Here is a 25,513-nt window from a genome sequence, read left to right on the forward strand (position 1 = left end):
AAACTGAGGTAATTTGAAATCAATGAGCTTTCAATAATTGTGCAGGAAATGACCACACCATCTATCTGTGGTGGTAAACAAAGAAACCCAGAAATGAAATATCGATTATGTGTTGGCCCTTGACATGATCTTCCCGTCGTTACAGATTTCAAAGGATGCAAACTGACACAGAATTCAACTCAAAGTCAAATTGTATACACATAATAGACCTCGTATTCATTTGTTATTGGTTGTCAGGTGAACTCCTACTTTTCGTTTTCACATTCATTATAAAGAGCCAAAAGCTCACATTTACATAGCCCATCCATCCCCTGGGTAATTAGACGCACATTTGGTAAATTACTGTGTGGTCTCTGCTACCGAAGGAATGAACATTAAAGTTTTCAAAAGTTTTTGGACTGTTCAGATGGCTGCACACCCGCTCAGTTGCATTTGCTTAATTGAGGTAACAAATTTTAGATGAAATAAGTTATCAAGTATTTTTACGCCCCTTCAGCTTCTGTGATTGAACAAAGAGACGAGAGCCCCGCAGAGGAAAGCTTTATGATGCTCTCCTGGTTAATGCATGATTCTTTCAATGATCGTTTTATGGCCATTTGTAACATAACGATAATGACATGGAATCATTAATGTATACTAGACTGATAGTTTTATTGTTTCTGGCAGTTCATTGAAGAGTTTCAATTTTTGTGAACGTTTCCTCTTCATTGTTCCGTTTGGAGCAATACTGAGGTAATTTGAAATTAATGAGCTTTCAATAATAATGCAGGAAATGACCACACTATCTATCTGTGGTGGTAAACAAAGGAACCCAGAAATGAAGTATCGATTAGTTGTTGGCACTTGACATGATCTTCCCGTCGTACCGATTTCAAAGGATGCAAACTGACACAGAATTCAACTAAAAGTCAATGTGCATTCACGTAATAGGCCTCGTATACATTTGTTATTGGTTGTCAAGCGAACTCCTACTTTTCGTTTTCACCTTAAATATAAAGAGCCAAAAGCTCACATTTACATAACCCATCCAACCCCTGGGTAATTAGACGCACATTTGGTAAATTACTGTGTGCTCTCTGCTACCGAGGACGAACATTCAAGTTTTCAAGTTTTTTGGACTGATCACATGGCTGCACACCCGCTCAGTCGCATTTGCTTAATTGAGGAAACAATTTTTAGATGATATAAGTTATCAAGTGTTTTTTTACGCCCCTTTAGCTTCCGTGATTGAACAAAGAGACGAGAGCCCTGTAGAAAATAGCTTTATGATGCTCTCCTGGTTAATGCATGTTTCTTTCAATGATCGTTTTATTGCTATTTGTTTCATAACAATAATGACATGGAATCATTAATGTATACTAGACTGATAGTTTTATTGTTTTGGCAGTTCATTGAAGAGTTTCAGTTTTTGTGAACGTTTCCGCTTCATTGTTCCGTTTGGAGCAATACTGAGGTGCTTTGATATCAATGAGCTTTCAATAATAGTGCAGGGAATGACCGCACCATCTATCTGTGGTGGTAAACAAATGAACCCAGAAATGAAATATCGATTATGTGTTGGCCCTTGACATGATCTTCCCGTCGTTACAGATTTTAAAGGATGCAAACTGACACAGAATTCAACTCAAAGTCAATGTGCATACATATAATAGGCCTCGTATACATTTGTTATTGGTTGTCAGGTGAACTCCTACTTTTCGTTTTCACCTTCATTATAAAGAGCCAAAAGCTCACATTTACATAGCCCATCCATCCCCTGGGTAATTAGATGCACATTTGGTAAATTACTGTGTGGTCTCTGCTACCGAAGGAATGAACATTTAAGTTTTCAAAAAAATTTGGACTGTTCAGATGGCTGCACACCCGCTCAGTCGCTTTTGCTTTATTGAGGAAACATATTTTAGATGAAATAAGTTATCAAGTATTTTTACGCCAATTTAGCTTATGTGGTTGAACAAAGAGACGAGAGCCCCGTAGAGGAAAGCTTTATGATGCTCTCCTGGTTAATGCATGAATCTTTCAATGATCATTTTATTGCCATTTGTTTCATAACGATAATGACATGGAATCATCACTGTATATCTAAAACGCATGTTCCAGTGGGTTGTTCTTCTCAGTCGGTTGTTTCAAATAAATTGGACATTTTCAAAATGCATCATTTCAAATACATCTCCATGAAAAAAATAAAAAATAAAAAATGCATGATTGCATCCCAAAAAGGGTTGAAATCTACAAATCAAAACGTATTTTACTTGCGGGGTGTCGCTTTAACACCAAGCTCGGCTGACAGCTATTTAGCGTGAACCCCCAGGGAGTTAGGTCGATCTAAAGTAGATCGATCTAATATCTGGAAATGGGGTCAATGTCACCTACAAGAAGTGATTCAGTAGGGCTTATTTTTTGCTCATACAAAAACACATTGAATTTAACCAACGATTCCTCCGGAGCGTCATTACATACACTAAAACATGGAACCTGCCATGAGCAAAGCTAGTAGTAACATAAATTGCAGTGCGAGGCACTCTTAGTACAGGGAGAGTATGTTTTTGTGCATGAGGTGCACATTTGATGGGGGAAAATTTACATTATAATTTTTTTTATATGAGCAGAAAAAGTAATGCGGCCGGGTATTATAAAGTAACATTTTTTCATGGGCCCTAAAAAAGAAATAAGCCCAGCATATACTTATTTCATGACTATGGCCATTTACATGTCATCGACTTACATATTTTTATCTGTGAAGAAACATTGTGGCATGTAATTCTTATAATATTAATTTTGAATATTAATTTCACTATTGACCCCGTGTATGCACATATTAAATACTAATTATGTTAATTGTATAAGCATTGATGCGTGAGATTCCGTGTTATCAGGTGGTTTTCGGGGATTTCATAAGCAACATGTCATAAAAAGTGCCCACTCATAATTTTTCACTTTAGATATCCCTTAACAGAATGACAAATTACAAATGTTACTTCCAGAAGATCCGTAATGAAAAGTATCCCCTCTCTATCAAAACAAAAGCGCTGGTAAATTTCATGATCTGGGTAAAAATCCAAAGGACTTTCGCGGTCCCGAAATATTCTTGGTCTTGCGACTGCCCTTTCCAGTTCATCCACGTCTTCACGATAAACAGCAATAATAAAAGCCATAGAGAAATAATGTTGCTGCACAGCTTTGCACAAGTGAATGCCACTGTGTTGTACAGTCACTGAATCTAAGGACAAAATTTCCACTAAGAGACCCAATGAGGTACCTTAAAGTTAAGGAGATATTTGTGGAAATTCTCATCTTTTATCGTAAAAAATGCTTTGTGTATACCACTTATGTTAAGGATGATCACTTAAGGAAATTCTTAGGGAAATTCTTAAAATAATTAACTTAAAGCAATAATAACTCTTCCTTTGAGATTCAAAATTCCGCATGAAATACATTGTAAACAACGCCTGGAAATATATTCTGTTGCATTTTCCCACTAAAACGACTGTTATTGTAGTAAAATTAAAATCTGTGCTTGTCACTTGGGCTTTCGATGCCTTCCTTCGCGGTCGACAAGTGCATCCGTTGCTAATGACGTAATGGTGTCACGCGGATTCTCGCGTTCATTCGAGACCAAAATAACATGGCGGGAAACCCTCAGACGTAAGTTGGGACTTTTTTTACAGTGCGTCGGATAACGAAAAGCCCAGAATTGCACACATTGTAGATATAAATGCATTTTGAGCAAAAAAGACGAATATATCTTATGAATCTTATCATATTGTTATATAGTGTTGTTGTCTGCTTTTCCCGCGGTTTTAAGTAGGTCACTAGAAACTATCGCTCGATACGAGAGGGCTCCGTCAGTTAAAATCTCTTAAGAGATTTTAACAAAAAACCGTACGTTTAGGATAAAAACCCTGGATTAACTTTAAATGCAGGAATGGGGTCGTTGACCATTGGTCAGTACAGGAAAATTGCCGTTTTTTTTTCCAGGAAAATCGTATTTTTGGCCAAAAGGAAAAGTTATTATGACTTTAAGATGTTTTGTGCATACGGGGCCTGGCTCATAATTAAAGTAGGTAGGACTTGTATAACTGTCGGACTTTTATTTCTGTTACACCTATGACAGTAATAAAAGTCCGGCCAATTGAAAGTCCTATCCTTAGCCAATAATATTGTTAAATGATAAAAATATAAATGTATATGAAATCCTTCTGGCGAACCATATATTAGACAAAAATGATTGGTTTGCAACTTCAGCTCGTCTGTGTAGTGGCTGGCGTGCAAGACCACAAGGTAAGAATTCATGAATTGTTCTGTTACATCCATGGGTTCGAGACCTATTTTTGACATGACCTTACCCGCCCCCTTCCCCCTATTTACTTGTAGCAAAATGTCTAAAGGTGTTTTTAATGTCTAATATGTGTTTGAAATTCCGTGCTCATTACATTTACAATTTTTTGTTTTGTCTTTTAAGTGTCAAAGCACCAAAATAGCAAAGGGTTATTTCAGAACATTTTATACATATATTGCCATTTTCAACTTCTAAACTGTCTTGATTTGTCTTAAATCTCAGCCCATACTTTCCAAGAGCAAATCTCCATCGAGTTTGAGTTTTTTTTTTTAATTTCAGCGAGTGTAAACCGAAAAATAAATCTAAGAACGGAGATCCGGCGTTTTGTGTAAAGTGATTTTTCTCTTAGGAATAAGGTTTTGAAAAAGAGAAATTTGCGTTTACTAGATGAAAAATACACATAAAATAAATATTTTTTTTTTGTTTCTTCGTTAATATGCATATAAACTGCCTATCGGAAAACATTGTAAAATATAATGTAAAATGTCATGTAAATAGAATAAAGCAAACGTTTATTATATCTTTTAAACCAGTACGTCTCTATATCTATTTATTCATGTCATTACTTGGTGTAAACTATATAGGACATGCGTTACTAAAATGTCAGGAACGCACGTCCCATTAGGACGTGCATTACTACACGTAGGACTTCCATTACTTGGGAGCCTTCGTCCTACGGACATTGAATCCTAGTAACGTATGTCCTAGGACTTCCATTCCTAGCAATGCATGCCCTAGGACTTGCATTCCCAGGACATAGTGTCCGGGCGGACTTGCGTTACTAGGACGTGCACACCTGCCACACCGGCGATCGGCTGGGTGAAGGTGTATTTTATTTTTTATTCAAATATTCAATAAATGTCAGTGTTATTCAAGGACATTATAACACTATATCTTGAAAGAGGTATGTTCTTTCCAATTTTTGTTGTTTATTCTGTAAATTACCGACTTTTAGTTAAGCTTGCTGACTTAATACTCCTCCAGAGGAGGCTAGACATCATCGACTAGTAGCTAACAAAAAAATAAATAAATAAATAAATAAATAAAATAAAAAAAATAAAAAAAATAAATAAATAAAAATAAAAAAAACGACGTAAGCGACTTTTTAGATTCTTTGTGAAAATCGACGTAACGACTTAATTACGTTGGTTACCAATTCTTAGTCAGGGAAACCGACTTATTTTATTATTTTTTTTTTTTTGTGAAACGGGGGCCTAGGGATCTAAAAGCTCGGTTGACACTGTGCTTTTTGTAGATCCTGAACACTTTCTCTGAAATTCATTTACAATTACAGTTAGAAACACTGGCTGTATCTGTTGGCTCACAGCTGATTATTGCTGTCTTTTCCTGACGAGGTTTTGTCTTAAAAGCCCAAGATGGGTTATTGCACATCATGAGAGCCTCTTCCATGTATATCCAACAACCAAGCTAATGAACATCTTTGCTCAAGAATCACTGTGTTCGTTGCAAAGGCTGATCAAGACCTAAAATCACCCTTTAACATACCTCTTCTCAAAGAACACATCTATAGTTACATGAGGATTACTTGAAATTTCTGTTTAAGAAAAAATCATTAATGTTGCCGATGTCACAATCCAAAAATGCGTGTGGTACTGTAGATCCCAGAGGTCAGAAATAGGGTTCTGGTGAAACATATTATTATACAATATGCATTGTATAAGAATTCTTGGAGAAAGGCTGTATATAAATAGTGTCTCCACTTGAGAATAGTTCATTTGTCATTCTTTTATGTAACCAATATCATAATTTATTATAGGAATCTTGTTACGCCGCCGTGGCCAATGTCTTTTAAATCCACAAAGAACAACGCAAAACTCACTGGTTTGGGTGCTTCTGATATGCAGTACTCAATGATGAGCCATAATTAAGTCACACAAGAACCACATATGAGTCAAATGGGAGAGTTATTTATTTCAAGTAACCCCTTTTATACATGTTGAAGTTCACCAATTGAAAATAATTATACAATGAACCGTTTTACCTTCAAGGTACCAATCACAAGTGGTCACGCAACATTTTACTACAAGAGATTCAAACTTACACATCGGGCCGTACTTTACTAATAGAGAAAGCTACCGGTAGCAATACAAAACAATCTCAATAAAATTTAGGTCTTAATGTACCAGAGGGAGATTTTGTAGGTGGAACATTGTTGGTTAAGGCGGATTAAAAAATCCGAAATAAAAAATTGGCCGTTATAAACATGATATCAAACACCACTGTGCCATTCTCGCTCTCTGTTTGCAAAAGGTTTGAGGAATATAAAGGAAATAAATATCATGTTAGATAAACCTCACCAGTTCGCCGCAGCCAAAATTTGAATCTAAGATGTATTCTGAATGTCAAACGGCCCACACAAAGATGGTGTTCGACAGATGATTTGGATATGAAGGACAAGATGGACACCAATTTCCTTGATGATGCCAAACATGAGTTTCTTGTTCATGACTTAGTCTGGCACGGATGGTTAATAACAACAGATTGTATTGAGAAATATTCAAATAGGGTTTCGGTATTGATGGTTTTACAGCTTTCACAGACCTACAGGTTATTTCTTGGACGTAATTAAAAAAAAACTTTAAATCACCTTCTATCACCAGAACGATATCACAAATGACTTTTGCACCCCCAAAATAGTAAGAATCGACATATTACACGTACGTGTAGGTCAAATAATTGAAAAAAGCATCGTAAAAAGGCAAAATTGTGTCCACTTTCAAAAGGGTGGATGGTTACCATATTGAATTGGAGTCAGAAAATGGCCGCCAATTATTTCCATAATGTCAAAAAATGGTTCCTTTTACGTAATTTAGGGTCCATTCCCATAGATATCTGGATCGATCTATCTCCCTTCGGCGTCTCATTACATTGCTAAACTGCACGCCTAGTACAGCTGTTAGGGAGTAATTATCTGATTCGGTAGGCGTGACAAACATTTAAGCCGGGTGAGTTGATAACAACTTTTTGAGACTCCTTAGGGAGTAAGACCGATCAAGATGGATCGATGTAGGGATGGGAACCCAGTCCAAGTCAGGTATGATAATTTACATACGTAAATGTGTATGATAAGACCCAACCAAGAGATGGAAAATCATTTAAGGAAAAATGCATATATAGATAATTGTGGATACATACACACACATACATGAATAAAATAAAAAGGTAATGTTACTTAATCTTCGGCTATCACTAGCCATGCTTTAAAATGTTCTAAAACTCTTTATCTGCCCTTTTTCCCCTGGATTACATGTATCTACAGTCAGGCCCGTAGCCAGCAATTTCAAAAGGGGGGTTCGTTTTCTGAAAAAGTGGACCTTTTTCCATAAGAACTTCATGAACCTAGATCAAATTTTACTCAGAGTGGACCTTTTCCCAGCAAAAGGGGCGGTTCTTTCGAACCCCCCGAACCCCCCCCCCCTGGCTACGGGCCTGTGTAACAGTATCTATGCACTGAGGTCTGTAATGACTCCTTTCAGGTGTGCAATTATGGCAGAAGTCCTCAGTGACCAGTATTTCCATACAAGGGTGTTACCAATGCACGGATTGGCTCAGGAATGGGCATCTACCTTATATTCTTAGAGGTTTTACAATCAATCAAATCAGCCTTTACTTTTTTCATGGTGTTGCAATGTACAATGGATGTTGATTGGGATATTTGATTTAAAGTATATCAATCATGGGCCAGATATTCTACATGTCCAGCCTTATTTGTTGAAGGCTGCACTTTTCATGGCAACCCCAGGTCAAACCGTCATAGGGAAGTACAGCAGTGACAAAGTATTTGGCAAAGTGAAGGTTTGTACATTATACTTAGCCACAGACGGTTGAGCTGCTTTGGCCCCTTTATTACGAGTTTATTAGAACAAACATGAACTTAAAAGTTGTGAAAATATCCTTAGGCCTTGACAGCACTTATTATTAATAGTTATTCGAAAATGTATAGATGTGGCTTATGCTTAACTTGCATAGGAAGCCCTAGCACTGGCAACTTTGACTTTGGCTTATGTCACAGACTGCTAGTGAATGGGGTAAATGAAATATACAACCCTGTACAAGTACCTAGAACATTGGAATTATGAATTGAGCGATGAGTGAGATTTTTAATTATTATCTTTAAAGTTCTACTCTAGAATTACATTGAAAAAATGATAATTTTCGCTTGATCGGTCTTCTACACACACCATGTGGCTGTTTTGACTCCCTTTCCAAACACTCCGGGCTTTACTGTCCTGTTGCCACGGAAACGGTTGTCAAACAACATTCCTGCATTAGAAAAACAGGACAACAATGTACGTTTCTTTAATGTTAGCCGCAAGGTGAGTGTAACCAAGGTAACAACAGTAAGTACTGTTGCCATGGAGACAGCAGTGAGAAACACCATGGAAAGAAGTATTAAATGAACGCTATAAAATACTTACCGTCCTAGTATTAAGTCTATGGTACTTAAATATAAGGGACCCAAGGTAGATGAAACGATAGACTGTTTTGCATCAAGGCGTGCCATTGTAATCAGTACCAAACATTTAAGGAGGAATTACATTAAATGCAAACTCATTGCTGTGTTAATATACATTTTTTTTTTTTGGAATAGACATTAATTAATAATTAATAATTTGATTTTCATGAAATCGTTTTGGTTTAAATAACACAGCAACTTATTAGGCTATTCCTTTAAAAATCCTTTTGATCTTGTATCCCCCACCTCCCTTTTTCTGTGTTAAAAATCCCCCGTTTCTCAAAACACACTAAGACTAATGTGGTAATTTTTTTTTTAACATGGCAATAAAAGCTTATATGTAGCAGTAGGGAATGATAATCAAAGCCCAATGTTGCCAAGGGGAAAAAGCTGACAATCTAATAACGTGTCGCCTTTACATTGTAGTGCTGTTTGAAAATTGTTACGTCGCTTAAAGAGTATGGGGTCTTACTATAGCTCGCAATCTATTGTTTAACACGATTGTTATCATTCTCAAGCAAGCTAAAACCATGCCTTAACACATAACTGTGTGTCCTGCTGCCGTGGAGAAACGCCCTGTCGAACAGATTGTTTTACATTAAAATACACTAGCGACCTGTTTTAGATCACTGTAGTAAGAAAGCATACGAATAAGAACTCAAGTATAAAATTGACATCATATTATTGAGATGCACATAGATATAACGTTATAAGGGCTGAGCATACCCTGAGTGTCAGAGCAACGTAAAAGCTAGCTTGCTAAATATACCTTGTGGTGGAGTCGCTTTTACTAGCACTGAAGACCAGCGGCCATGTTAGATTTCCGTCAATCAAATAGAACTGCTCCGCAATGAATCTGCAGTTTAATGTCATCAGACCAAAATAAAACGTAAACAAATTTAATTCTGCTTTTTTAAATTTTATTTGCTGTATTTAAGATGTAAAGTGAAAAAATAAATAATATTCTTCGGAAAGAAAAGATATATCCAATATTTTTGTATTTTTTGCTTATCAAAGAACATTTAGTCCTGAGATATACACGTGCACAATACATGTGCTTGCCGTGTGCCAAATGTGACAGCTACACTGTATGCCCGATAGCACTATAAGGGCTGCGCAATGGCTACACGAAGATAAGTTTTTTACAGCAGAATGTTGCTTGTATTGTGGCACTGACCTTCGACTGCAAGTTATTTTCAATTCAAAATTCTAACTCCGCGTCAGGCACTTTAATTGCTTCTTGTCTCGCCTGCACGAGACTTCAACGCAAGGCGGGAAAGGCAGCTCCAGGCGGCCAAACCTGTGACGTACGAGACTTATGACTTCCAAATATGGATCCAGGCGGACACAGCTGTGACGTGTGACTTCCAAATATGGAAGCGCCCCAGGCAGAATTTTGAAGAAGAACGCCCCCGAGTTGCCGCTGTCCGCTAGGGTATCAGGACAATTCCCCCCAGACAATCCCCCCCCCAGGACAATCCCCCCCCCCCGGACGATTCCCTCCCCCCCCCCCCCCCGAAGAATATATATATACAAATATAAAGTAAAGAGTACAAAATTCAAATCTTTTCATACAATTTCTGATTATTTCTTAGTATGATGATGCAAATCAAGGATAGATAATATTAATTCTATAAACAAATTATTTTCATGGAGTACAAGTACATAAAATTTTCGAGATTAAAGTACAGAACATTTTATTAAAAATCGGATCAAAGTAGTAGTATATATCTTCAGGTAAAGGAGGGGTTCTGTACTTCAGTGATGATCGCACTCATCCAGGTAGCCCTTTGATGAATTAAATGTTACTTTTAATTGCTTTATTTCTCCCCCCTCCCTCACCTTGATTAAGTCTTGAATCGAGAGGTGGGGTAAACAAATTTCCTCGCTTATCCAGGTATCCCTGTGACTATTTGTCACTTTTATTTGCTTGACCACTACCCACCACCCACCACACTAAAAATATTCATAAAATACCTGTTTACCTGTTCATCTGTTTACCCCACCTTTGCCTGAAGAAGAGGTCGTTATACTTCGATTAAACTTTTAATAAATTTTCCTGTACTTGTACTCAGTGAAAAGGGATTTGTTATAAAATAGTTTATTTCATGATGAAGTTGTATTATCACACTAAAAACATTTATAAAATGGATGAAATGTTTTAAACTTTACAGTTTCTACTTTATATTTGTATATAAATATATATTTCTTGGGGGGAATCGTCCGGGGGGGGATTGTCCCGGGGGGGGATTGTCCGGGGGGGGGGGAATTGTCCGGGGGGAATAGTCCGGGGGGGATTGTCCGGGGGGGGGATTGTCCTAGAATCGTTCGCTAGAGCCTGGTATTGCTACTATGGGTCATATATGAAATCAAGATCGAGATGGCAATACCGGAATTTAGAACCTAGGGTAGCTGAGCACTAAGCCTCGACAAACTAACGTCCATTATTAAACAACAACCAGAAAAAAGGTCGCCCTGTCATAGTTATGAGAAAAATTGCTGAATCCTCCGTTTCTTAAAGCGCACAAAGGGTAATGTGATGATAATATTCAACAATAAATGAGGTTTATATAAAGAACAGAATATGAGAAAATATCTAGCAGTGGCGCAAAGACAATTTTACTCCAGCGTGCAACAGCGGGAAGACTGACAGTGTGATCACACTATATAAAGTACGGCCAATTAATAATATATGACATCGGCTAGAGAGGAGGGGTGTTTAATCAGTGACATATTCGTAAGACATCTGAGCTTCAATTCGGTGAATTATTCATAACTACACAGTAAATACATATTCGATTGACTACGTCTCTGAAGAGAACGCTAGCTACACGGTGAATGCTACACTTAAAGAGCACAGAACCTCTTTGACAGTATGGCTTGTTGTTTGGCACTAAAATCACTAGGCGCGACCTTTCTTTTCTTTTTGTCATCAGTTAGTGTCACTGTCAGAGAAGGACGGTTCAATGTGACAAGCGGACTGTGGGAAGCAGGGTCCATTGTTGACACTCAGCATGACCCGCAAGAAAATGCAGTAGTATCGAAGTAGCAAAGAAGCATTAACGCAGTAGTGGTGTGGAGCATATTTGCAGTAGAAATGCAGTAGAGCCTACTGCAATTCTACTTCAAAAATTACATAGGTTTGTACAGAGGAGGAGCATTAATGCAGTAGATTAGCAGCATGACAGAAGCATGTTTCAAATATGCTATAGCTCCTACATCGAAGCAGATTTGAAGCATGTTTGCAGTATGATTGCAGTAGTCTACTGCGCTAGAGTATCTACTTCGTTTTCGTGCAGGGAATCCACTGTTGTCGAGTGTGCCGATCTCTGCAGAGGGAAAGATAAGTTATGAAGCTACCTACCACAGAATCAGTAAGACCTGAGAGAGATATGTTAATAACAGTGTTGGGAATACCACCGTGGGTGACCGTGATGCTGATGAAAAGGATTGGGTAAACTTAGGTATTTTTATTCAATCTGCCTCGCACACGTAGGAAAAAAAGTATATAATATTACAAACAATACTAAGGTAATGTTATTGTATTGCACTGCATGACGGTATTTAACACTCCCTAGATTGCGGTAGATGTGACCGAGTTAAGACAAAATTACAGATGTATGCTTCGAGTGAAAGACAATTAAAGAAAAAAGAACATTATTAGATTTTTATTATCCATAGCACTGTATTTGTTACAGTGATACTGTATAAAACTCATCTGAGCTTGACACTCGTAAAAATGGCATCAACTGACAAATTATCAATTAATCTTTTAACTGAGTTTTCCATTCGGTTTACGTAATTAAATAATTGATTCTGACACTACAGGCATGTAAGAGACATGCGGAATGTTTCTGTTATTGCATTAAATGTCAAGTCTGTATATACATGTACATATCAATCCTCTTATCTGAACAGATGTGACCCTTGAAACAGTCCAACAGTTTTAATTCATACTTACCACCAATTAAGAATTATATATATATATATATATATAGCAACTTTTGGTCTCAGGTGTGCTGTTTGTGGTCTGCTGGTAATTGTTCCAGGTTCAACAAGTATCTCTTTATCATATTCTCCATTGTAAGTCATGTCATTGGCATTTTCATTTGGACCACAAGCACATTCCTGAGGAAGTGATTTTTAAACGCGGCCAGTGAGCGTACATATTCCCCCTCAATTAATACATATGCCACATGTATCTTGTACTAGACTGCCATAAATTTGTCCTTGATGATTACATTGAGCATTGGCAATAACAACATAATAGGCGTGTCAGCAACGCATCCGTTCTTTGTATTATATAAGACAGCGCCGTTACTAGTAACGTCATACAAATCCAGCGCTGGAACCGAAATAAAGCGATCCTGTGCACTCATTCTGACTGCTGCTCTGTTGCTGATCGACTGGTGTATGGTTATCTCTATTCCCCGGGGTTAAAGTAAGTGATATACGTAAAATAATAATAATAAAAATTATTTAAATTAAAAAAAAATGTTCTCGGATGCTATGAACTGGTCTCAATTTTTCACACAACGTCAAATTATAGCCAAATAAATATTCCTTTAACCTCAAATATTGTCTTTTTTATTGTTCAGGAATTCATTTATAATTTACATTTTTTTTACTCTGGACAGCGATATGCTGCACAGTCATAACAACAATCAAATTAGATGAGACTAAGAATTTCACTCTCTGACTCTTTGTAATAGAAAATGCTTACATCTTCTTTGAATTGAAGCCATACATGCAAATAAAAAATATAAATAAAATAAAGGGCCTCAGATGCTATGAACTAGTCTTAAATATTCACGTAACATCAAATTATAGCCGAGTAAATATTTCTATTGTTTTCAAATGACACGCATTTTCTTTCCCCTACCCCCATTTTCAAAAAGGGCGTATTTTGACAGTTGGGTTCACATTCAAAACGTAGTCATAATTTTCTAAAATAAGACGGTTAAGGCCTACATTTTGTTCATATGCGTTAGACTATAACGTTTTTAAGATTCATTCACCAAATACCAATATTTACTTAATTAATGTTTTAAAACTACTTTTGGCTTTAATTTATGAAAAAACCATGAAATATAATCTATTCTGAGATTTGTCCCATTATCAATGGCCCATGACAAATTGTCCTGCATTGATGACTTATAGAATCAATTGCCCCAAACCTTGCCTCTTGCCCTGATTGTCAGGGCAGTATAGAGCTAGCTTGCTAATACCCCCTTTACACTGGACGGCGACCTTTCTGCGTCCAGCAATGCGGCCCCATTTAAGAGTTAAAAAGTTATAATACTTAACGTTATGATAACTGGTCGATCATAAAGCATTCAATCTGATACAAATTCAATGCTCGTGCCTCCTTATTAAGACCACAGCGATGCCAAATTTCATGGTCGCAGAAAGGACGCAGAAAGGACGCCGTCCATTGTAAAGGGGGTGTACGGATGCACGAGCATTGATTTTGTATCAGAATGAATGCTTAATGATCCGCCAGTTATTGGCACGTTAAGTATTATAATTTTTGAACTCTCAAATGGGACCGGACTACTGGACGCAAAAAGGACGCCGCCCAGTGTAAAGGGGGCTTAACTGTACTTTTCATGTTGTAGCTTGTCAGTATTGCTGATATGTGTTATATATGAAATTAAGGTCGAGATGGCAGAACTGAAATCTAGAACATAGGGTTTTGCCTCTATGATGATTTATAATTCATTGATATATCTTTTACCATATATATCTCCTATTGAAGAAGCAGGCACTTTCAACCTTTGTCTCCATAATGATATATTTATTTTCCTTTCCGTATCCCCATCTGCACCAGAGACTCATTTTCCTGACTGGAATGGTTTGGGAGGATATTAAAGAAACATTACGGTGGAAATATTACAGTTAACCGTCCCACACTCCAAGTCACCAAAAATGCTACAATTTATAACATAAAGTGCAATGAGGTCAATCACATCGTAGATACAGAGTGTCAATAAGCAATCGTTTTAGAAATATTACAACAATAAAACATATGTAAACATTCACTATCCCACCACCTTTAATAATTTTCATGATAACATGTAGACATTCCACATTGCGCCTGTATTCTTATACCAGGCGCGTTTCTATTACCACTACAATGTTGTTATTATGCAATAGATGAATAAGATGAATAAGTGAATATTTCATGTGAAACCTGAACAGGAAATGATATACACCAGCATCATTAATATTTCGTCGGTGATACAACGCAGATTTTATATTACAGGCCTTCATATTTTGCAGTCTGTTTTTATCATACAAGCATTTATGTCTCCTTGATTTAAAGGTTCAATACGATGTCGAGAAAGGAGCAATAAAGTGACAAACACAAGTATGATGTTCGAAACTTGGCCGATGCCGGCCGCTTTTATTGTGAATCCTTATACTAAAATGAATTAAATTTTGATGTTAAAATTAAATAATTGTGACAGTGCCAAAATACGTAGTTTTTACGCCTGAAAAGACTATTTTATATATAATTCCCAAAGAACATAGTGCAGACGTTTTAATTTGTGGGGTTGCAAAGAGGCCGAAAAGAAAAATGTAGCCAACGACCGGACGAAGCACGTCGATGTGATCTAAACTAGAGGACAAGCTACATCGGCCGAAAAGGTGGACGACAGATAAGCTGAGGCGTGCTACCCAACCCTAACTCCCTCATTTTGAGGGAGGGGGAGGTACGCCCTTTTCCTTATGATAAACGGGCCATACAGCGAGGAGTAGAGCTCTCCATTCTGTCATCCCTAGTTAGAGAAATTTAGAATTAGAAATTTCAAGTGTGCCCGCCCGGTCTATTATGAATTATGTCTACCAAAAAACCTGAGCTCCTGAAAATAAAGGGTATAATGGAGATAATAAATCACTGGTCAGCGTGAATTGCTGGACCAAACAAGTTACAAAAATTGAATGGGAAAAATAAAAAGAAACGGATGAGAATCTGCATGTCTTGCTAGATCTCTGAGGGGGTGGGGGGGGGGGGGGTGAGGTCCGCATGTCTTGCTGGACCCAACAAGTAACGTCACTTGAAGTTAAACATATAAAAAGTTAAACATATAAAAAAATAAAAAGAAATGGGTGGGAGAGAATCTGCATGTCTTGCTAGATCTCCGGGAAAAAAGTGGGTATGAGGGCCGCATGTCTTGCTGGCCTTCAGCATGAAAGCGAGATTGAATGCAAAATGATAAATGATAACTAATATAGCCTATGGATAGTGTCACTAAATGAAACTTGTGAAAGTCAGATTTGTAAATGTCACTAAACGTGCGCGGGTGAATCCTCCGTGCAAGTATATCAATGCGCTAAATAGTCCTATTCAAATTGTCCAGTTGCTTGGCTTGACCATAGTGTTGGAGTGCGGATGTATTTCTTGAAAGAGTCCGAGTTCCAACGACCAAGCCGTCTTATCTGAGCGTCCGACAGGTTATTCTGCACCGCCAGGGAAGCGGCTCCTATTCTGAAACTGTGTCCTTTAAAGCGCGTAGGGTCCAAGTGGCAGAATCGAAGATCCCTCGCCAGCTGTTTGTTGAATACGTCCCAATGAATGGGTGTGAAGTTCACCACGTCGGGCCTGTCTAGAGCTGACTTGTGGTTACGAGTAGAAGACGGGGATTGAGACCCACTGTGACCTAACTTGAAGCCGATAGTGAAGCCCGATACAAGTTGCTTTCTTAAATCAGAAGGATAACCAGAAAGATATATTGAGTTTGTTGGGGTCTACTGGGGTTTTTAGGACCCTGGGGGGTAGATGGTGAGTTTCTGTTGGCCCGTGAGGGGTAGGAGGGGCGGGCAGCTCTATTCTCCGATCTGGGACACTGGGACGCTGGGTGGGTACCCCCTGAGCATCTGAAACATTTGTGGTCGTACGTGCAATCCCCCCTACAGTGGTTTCCGGAGTGGAATTTGTAGCAGACCCCTTGGGGAAATTTACGAAATGGCTGCCTAGGTGTGAATGACCCCCTTGGGCGAAAATGCTGGACATTGTTATTTGGGCGAGAATTGAGAAGAGCCCTGTTCCAAAGATCCCAATTAGTATCCTCCCAAGGGTCACCAGACCTTTCTTTGTTAGCCCTGAAGTTGCGGTCATAAGCTAACCAGTCCCCCCTTAGCCCTGCTAAGACCCTGATGTCTTCGGCGTATTTAAGTAAATTGGGCGCCTCCTGGGGGTGTTTAAGGGTGTACACTGACATGAAAGTGTGAAAGGCCGTTGTCCATTGGGACATGGAGGTGATCTGAGGCCTTCTACCCTGGGAGACTACCAGTGTGATTTTACCGTGGTTGTTTTCCATGGCCAATGGGAGGGGGTCACCGGGTTGGGGCAATTGCGCTGACTGGTCTTGGAGGAGTAGTGACATGTCGACAAACTCGTTCCCCCAAATTCGATCTTTTAATTTGTCGTCGACTAGGGCGTGTAAGGGAATGGACTTAGTTGAATACCTATTAGTCTGGGGGGATACTATACCTGTGTCCGCTGAAGGAGGAGTAGGCGGAGGGTTTTCTGGCAGATTGCGCTGGCCCGACTGAGGTGCCGCCGAGTTGGCTGCCAGTGTTGCCATGGCTTGTGACATCTCCTTGAGAATGTTGAAAATGGCCTGGTTGTCCACGGGCTGCGGGGTTGAATGTGAACTCCCAGAAGTGGAGGGTAAGGAAGTGTCCGCAGAGGAAGGTGCAGATTTACGAACAAGTTGCTTCCCCTTACTGACTCGCGGACGTTTTTCCGATGCTGAAGAGGGGCCGGCGGAAGAAGTGCTCGCAGTAGAGGGAGTAGGGTGAGTTCTGCTTGCCCGGCGTTTGTTTGGAGTACTCTCAGGAGCTGTTGAACTTCTTGATCTCTTGGGAGGCACTGAAAAGTGTAATGAAGAGAGCAGCAGACAGGTGAATTTTTTTGTAAGTTCCCATGTAGTTTTTTATTACTCGGAAGAGACGGGGAAGGTGGCGGGTATCAAAATCGTACTGAGGCGAATTGAGGAGTGATCCGTTGATTGTTCTTTTGCGACTGTCGTGCGTGAGAGCAAAGTGAGAAAGAATACTATCGTACATTTCGTTAAACGCGACGGCGCGTACCTTGTGGAACACACCTGACCTAGTTCAACCTGATTGGGCAAAAAATAGTAACGAACCAAATACTCTGATTGGATAAGAAAGATTGGCCAATCACAGCCCATTGCCGATGCAGCACTGAATCCGCGATTCTATGTGCAGCATTGAATCCGAGGCTCGTCAGTTCATGCAGCACTCAATCCGAGGTTTGTACAAGTATGGCAAAATTACAATGCGAAATCCCGTCGGAACTAGGTTACAATCCGTCGCCATAAAACAACGTTTGACTCAGCCGCCAAACTTCCCTTTATGTCTCCTTGAAAGGAGAAAGGAGCAATAAAGTGACAAACACAAGTATGATGTTCGAAACTTGGCCGATGCCGGCCGCTTTTATTGTGAATCCTTATACTAAAATGAATTAAATTTTGATGTTAAAATTAAATAAATGTGACAGTGCCAAAATACGTAGTTTTTACGCCTGAAAAGACTATTTTTTATATAATTCCCAAAGAACATAGTGCAGACGTTAATTTGTGGGGTTGCAAAGAGGCCATAACCTTGGGATCGCAGAGGCCAAGGAAAACCCCACAAAGGACAAAGGAGCCTGCTGATAAGGACAGAAAGTTTCCAGATGAGTAAGTAGTGTGTAATGAATAGAAGGTCGGAAATGTAAAGACGCAAAACGTGCCGCTCACCTAGGCGTAGCTAGGCGGACGAAAATGTCACAAAAATAAGGCATTAAAAGTTATGCCACTCAACCTGAAAACCAGGTCGGAAAAATAAAGACACAAAACGTGCCACTCACTCTGACGAAGCAGAGCGGAATATAAAGACACAAGACGTGCCACTCACCTAGGCGTAGCTAGGCGGACAAAAATATTACAAAAATAAGGCATGAAAAATTATGCCACTCAACCTGAAAACCAGGTCGGAAAAGTAAAGACACAAAACGTGCCACTCACTCTGGCGAAGCAGAGCGGAATATAAAGACACAAAACGTGCCACTCACCTAGGCGTAGCTAGGCGGACAAAAATATTACAAAAATAAGGCATGAAAAATTATGCCACTCAACCTGAAAACCAGGTCGGAAAAGTAAAGACACAAAACGTGCCACTCACTCTGGCGAAGCAGAGCTGAATATAAAGACACAAAACGTGCCACTCACCTAGGCGTAGCTAGGCGGACAAAAATATTACAAAAATAAGGCATGAAAAAATATGCCACTCAACCTGAAAACCAGGTCGGAAAAGTAAAGACACAAAACGTGCCACTCACTCTGACGAAGCAGAGCGGAATATAAAGACACAAAACGTGCCACTCACCTAGGCGTAGCTAGGCGGACAAAAATATTACAAAAATAAGGCATGAAAAATTATGCCACGTCGTTGCCGACTGGAGTAGGATAAAGGATAAAAGAAAGGAAAATTACCGGTGGTCCTGAAAAGGTCGGGACCTGACAAAAGGGGAGCTGCGCCTATGGGCCTGAAAAGGACATGTGATGAGGGTGACAATAGATATACAACAAGAAATCTCAAGGAAGTGATGTAGATATGGACTAAGAGCTATGGATAAATGAAATGATATGGGCCTGAAAGGGACACGTGTTGGAGGACAATTTAGGAAAGCGAAACGCGAAGCCGGGAGGCCTTCCTAATGATGGCGCCCCGTAGACTACGATAAAGTTTATACTGGCCCACATCCGAGAGGTGCACCCCGTCTGGCTTGATGTGGAGCCGGTTAACTCTCCGCAGACCTACATTCTTCCAAAAGGAATGAATGGATTTCTTAGGGGCAAGTCTGCTAGGAGAATATTGAGCTGATCTACTTGGTCATTAAACGAGGGGTGAGGGGGACGTAGCCTGTGGTGAACTTGGTTCACCACCACATGTGAAACACCAAATACGTCGTGAAAACGACGGGCTAACTCCTCAATATCCCTACAGAGGTTTGAGGGAGAAACGTTACGATCGGACAGGTCATTAGAACCGATGATAAGAACGACCAGGTCGGGCCGTACCCGGCGAAGGATCCCCAAATCGTACTTGACCAGTTTAGGGACCGTGCGGCCGCCTATCCCGTGCCAGTGCACAGAATTGGGGAAACCAAAATCTTTCGCCGCCCGTACGTCCCGACCCTGGTCGAGAAATGAACGGAGTCTATGAACAAATGAATGACCAATAACTAGAACTGCCATGGTGATCGTAAGTCTGTGAGTCAAAAAACTAGCAAATTATATTGAAAAAGAGAAAAAACTTACTTGTTAGCTGATCGAAATCGTACTGAGGCGAATTGAGGAGTGATCCGTTGATTGTTCTCTTGCGACTGTCGTGCGTGAGAGCAAAGTGAGAAAGAATAATGTAGTATAAGTTTGCAACGGCAAAGCCGTTGCGGGAAAGTTACGAGGTCTCATGCATCGAGATGCAAGAGCCTCTTTCAATCCCCGAGTTCTTGTATATTGTCTTCTGCCTCTATTGCTGTTGCACGTCTGTCCGTGGTAATATTTTGGGTGGCTTGGATTTTTTTTTCCTTCCTCTTACGCTGGCCGCCCCTCCAGCTTGTGTATTTTTTACAGATGATTCTTTTCTTTTCTTTTTTTTTCCTTGTTTCCGCTATGATTATTCCAATTCTTTCACCTTGTCTCCGATCGTCGGGTGACCAGAATTTTTCTTAATTTTGAATTGGTGTTGCCCTTTTCAGGGCCAGTTGTATTTTCTTCGGTCGTCGGGAGACCGAAGCCGCCAAGTTTTTCGTGCACGATCTGTATCATTATTTATATAAGTCAAGGGTAGTATTTTTGCCTGGTTTGCTTAGTATTATGTTTTTCAGCTTTAGTTCTTTAAATAGGAGGTTATTTTCAAACCTGCTGATTGTTTTTGTGCCCAGAAAAAATAGTCTGCTTGATATATATTCAATGTTGGCCAGCTCGTGCAGAGTTGTAATTCGGGTACTCATAGGAAGTTTGAGTGCTATGCGTAGCGCTCTATTTTGAATTTTTTGTAGGTCGTTGAGCCTTGTTTTTTTGGTAGCCGCCAGTATGACCGCACCGTATTCGAGTATGGGTCGAATGAATGATTTGTATAATTTTAGGAGGCAGGCACTCGAAGCCCCCCAGTTTGTACCTCTCAGTCTGATAAGAAGGCCAGTTCTTTTCCTGGCTCTTTTCACTATATTGTCGACGTGTTTTTTAAATGATAGTTTCCTATCAAAGGTGATTCCTAGCAGTGTTACTTCCTCACATGTTTCTAAACGGTCGCCAAAAAGTGTGAGGTTGATCTTAGGTTGTTGATTTGATTTTGAAAAGATGATTAATTGTGTTTTTTTGGTGTTTAGTTTTATCCGCCATAGCGAGCACCATAGTTCGAGATCCTTTATCACGCCCGTCAGTCTGATTTCTATGCTTTTTACATTTTTGCATGATGTCCACATGCCTTAATCGTCTGCAAATTGAGAGACGTCGGTGTTGTGTCTTGGGTTAATTGGTAGGTCGTTCACATATATTAGAAATAGCAACGGGCTGATTACAGACCCCTGAGGCGTGCCAGCATTGAGACTAACATATTCGGATTCCTCGCCTTTGATTCTGACCTTGATCTTTCTGTCTTTCAAAAAAGATGACAGCAAGCGGACAATCTTAACTGGCAGGTTACTATTTGCTAATTTGTACCTTAACCCAGCGTGCCAAACTGAGTCAAAAGCCTTCTCCACGTCCAGCATCATAGCGCCCGTAACCCAGCCTTTGTTTATTGCCAGTTGTGCACTTTCAGCTAGTCTTAACACATGTTCCATTCCTTCTTTCTTGCTCATGTATGCTCTTTGCCATTTATTGAAAAATTGGTCATTTTCTAGTTTTTCTTTTATTCTAGTGGCGATTATTCTTTCGAATAGTTTGCCTAGGCAGCTTAGCAGGCTGATCGGTCTATAATTCGTTGTTACTTTGTGATCTTTCTCAGGTTTGGGTATCATTATACCAGTCGCTTTTTTCCATATTATGGGGAAATATCCCAACTGCAGACAGTTGTTATAAATGTCGCATAGTTTGTTTTTCAGACATTCGGGTGCTTTTTTAATTATCCCGTTTGTTATTGTGTCGTCACCTGGTGACGTGTTTTTTGTATTTTTCAGATTTCCGTTTAGTTCATCTATTGTGATTTTTTCTAGAATTTTGTGATTGTCCCCTTCTTCCAGTGTGGGGCTGGATAAGGGATTGAATTTTTTTTTCGTTTTTTTCGACGTAGTTTTCCACCACCGCTTTAAAACCGTCGTCAAATATGACCCCCTCGTGGGTGTTATGTATCTTGCCAAGGGTATTAGCAAATGCATTTGCTTTCTCCGCATCGTTTGTTGTAAGTTGCCCGTTTTCTTTGAGTACAGGCTTTTCTGATGTGTCTTTTGCTTTGCCGGTGCTAGTTAGCCTCTTGAACATATCCCAGAAGGTCTTGTCCATTTTTCTTTCATTTAGCATAGAGGTAGCGGTTTCCCAAGCTTTTTGTTTTTCTTTTTTGATGGCTTCTTTGACCCGTTTTGTCATATAGTTGTACATGATTTTATAGAAAGGGCCTTCTTTCTTTTGAGCCAGGCGTCTTAGTTTTCTTTTCAGTTTTATAAGCTTAAGGGTGTCCTCACTTACTCTCCATACATTTTCTCGTACTTTTGTTTTAGGGCATGCGGTTTCAAGTGCATTTACCAATGTTTCGGTCACATTCTCACAAGCTTCGTCTATTCCAGTGGTGGTAGGTGTGACTGCGTCGCTATTTAGATTTTCAGAAATTAGATGGTCAAAAAGTGGTTGGTTTATTTTTCTTGTATTCCGTCGTAAGATGGTTGGTGCTCTTGCTATTCGGTTATTCTGAATGATTTTTACGTGTAGAGGTAGATGGTCACTACCGTGAGAAAGAATACTACCGTACATTTCGTTAAACGCGACGGCGCGTACCTTGTGGAACACACCTGACCTAGTTCAACCTGATTGGGCAAAAAATAGTAACGAACCAAATACTCTGATTGGATAAGAAAGATTGGCCAATCACAGCCCATTGCCGATGCAGCACTGAATCCGCGATTCTATGTGCAGCATTGAATCCGAGGCTCGTCAGTTCATGCAGCACTCAATCCGAGGTTTGTACAAGTATGGCAAAATTACAATGCGAAATCCCGTCGGAACTAGGTTACAATCCGTCGCCATAAAACAACGTTTGACTCAGCCGCCAAACTTCCCTTTATCGACGATTTCAACAAAATCTCCACAGAAAATGCAAAAAGTGTTTAGCAGGTAACGACAGAGCGTCCCAGGCTTGGTAGCGTTCCCATACGCTTTTGAAAATTTGATATATAGATGCACAGCAAAGGAATCTTCTCTGACTTTGCCTTTATCAAGGAAACATTCTCGTATAACATTAGGCCACTCAATAGGATAAAACGATTGCCGATACAAACGTCTGACTATGCATGACTTATTTTTCGATACATCTTTAAAACTGTTCACGTCGCACATCCACATGCTATGGTTTCTCGCCACGTGGGTGAAGAGATGCGGCCCATTTGCCGCCCAACCTATCTCCGTATAGTTAAGGAGGTATTCTTTAATACAATCACGAATAAATGGATGATGTTTACCAAAATTTAGAACAGCGTTATTTAATTGGACATTTTCTCTATTTTCCCAGGCAGTTACATTATTAAAAAATTTAAAAAACTTTTCACCAAAATAACGTCAGTATCCATGTAAACGCCACCGTACAGATATAACAATATCAACCTGATCAAATCACTTTCATGGGCACACCAATTTGGTTCTTTTGAAATAACGGGTATTCTTTTCAAAAACGCTGTCGAGCGACCTGCGAAAGTGTCTGGTTCCAGATTTTCAATTCGACTTAGACCCCATTTCCATAGATTTTAGATCGATCTATCCCTGTGGGGAGTCTCACTAGATTACTGTCAGCTTAGCCGGCTTAAGTGTCTGCCCCGCCTACTAAAAGCTGTAAAGGGATAATTAACTATGGTGCGCGCTCGGCTGACTGCAATTTAGCGTGAACCCCCAGGGAGTTAGGTCGATCTAAATCTTAATCTCTGGATCGATCTTAATCTCTGAGAATACACCCTTAGTAAATTTTCGAGAGTATCGTTCTCGACCTCTACTTGAAAACCTGCCTCATTGAACTCAGAAAACGCCTTCTGTGTCAAAACATCGCTTAGAATGCGTACTTTCGTATTTGGATACTGATAAAATATACTTTCCACTTTGTCTGATCATTCGTTGTGTACACTTGAAAGAATACCGATTCAGTTTTTTCATGTTTGTTTAACTGCCTGAATGTTTTGAAGGGTGTGATCCCAAATGTTATCGCCGTTTCTCGTAATGCGCGGCATTTTCGTATCTCGTACCACAAGGTGTTTCTCATCGTGTGCGGGGGTATTTTGGTGAGATTTTTGCCTCACGCGCGGCTGAGCAAAATATCTCACGTGTTTGATATTTTTGGTCCCTTGAGGCAAATATCTCAGCGTGTGCGGGGTGCAAGCGCCGATTGCTCACGCCATGCCAGCAATGCACATGTGCCGGTAGCTGGAAACAAAGAAAAATGGCAGCTCCCTGCGAAGTAAATTAAAATGTACACAGTTATAGTTAGTCTAATTGATTAACGTGGTCACCATTTGCCATTACTTCCGGAAAAATAATAAATATGTAATGTTTCCTTAATCACATGACCCTACAGTTCGCGGTGCGTCCGCTAGGGGCAGGCCGGGAGGCACCTCTGCTGAGCGCATCGTTTGCGGGGAGCTGAGGAGCGCGAGCATCTGGCGCAGCGCAAGTGGCGGGCGCCAATTGCTCACCGTGTGCGGGGTGCTTTATGAAACAATATGGCAAAAGAAAGTTGAAAATATCTAAATTGTATCAAAAATTGTATCAAAATGGAAAGTAGAATAGGACGTTTTTTTATGGACCACCCTGTGCATTCATGTCGAATAATTTAATATTATTGACGACATCTCCCATCTGTCTGGGTAACATACATGTACAGTAGTATAACACAGACATTGACCATCTGGTTCTGGGCAGGTCTTTCGAAGCAGTTGTTATGATCATATGTTACGCCTGCTTGGTCTATATAAAAGTCTCGTCAGATGCAACATTGTCTAAGTAAACGACGCATCACTTTCACGACATGGACAGCGTTGTAAGGTAAGCACCGCTACAGAGCAATTACATAATAATAGGAATGCGGGTGCGATTTCTTCGCCGTGTGATGTTTCATAAAACTATACTTAAGCACAATAGTAAAATAATATACATAGTTTATAGGTAACGGATAAGGTTAGAGAGCCGTTCATATATGGAGTAGACTTTAATTATATATATATATATATATATATATATATATATATATATATATATTTTTTTTTTTCTTCAGACATGAATGTACACATACGGTACATGTATTGTATAGACATATTCTGGTTTCCAATTCAGTCTTCATCCATGTTACTTTTGCAATAGTTGTTTATATGGAATAATGATGTATAGCAATTCCTCCCTTTTTTATTAAAGAATGATGCTAAACGATGCGTCTACTATTGGCAGCGAGAAGCTACAGGGTTACCACATAATATGGAATGTTTGATA

At 39.6% G+C, this 25,513-nt stretch overlaps 1 protein-coding gene across 1 annotated transcript; it reads right to left on the reverse strand.

Annotated features, from left to right (window-relative positions):
* Positions 1 to 15,189: 15,189 nt before the first annotated feature.
* Positions 15,190 to 20,392, reverse strand: LOC147760213 (uncharacterized). The gene is made up of 2 exons (XM_087019396.1): positions 20,150 to 20,392; positions 15,190 to 17,694 (listed from the first exon to the last, which is right to left on the reverse strand). Coding segments are annotated over exons 1-2 (1,173 nt in total). The 5' UTR covers positions 20,151 to 20,392; the 3' UTR covers positions 15,190 to 16,522.
* Positions 20,393 to 25,513: the final 5,121 nt, after the last annotated feature.

The sequence above is a fragment of the Lingula anatina genome, chromosome 8 (genome assembly GCF_051362555.1).
Source record: "Lingula anatina isolate TDL-2025a chromosome 8, LinAna3.0, whole genome shotgun sequence".
Classification (NCBI taxonomy): Eukaryota; Metazoa; Brachiopoda; class Lingulata; order Lingulida; family Lingulidae; genus Lingula; species Lingula anatina.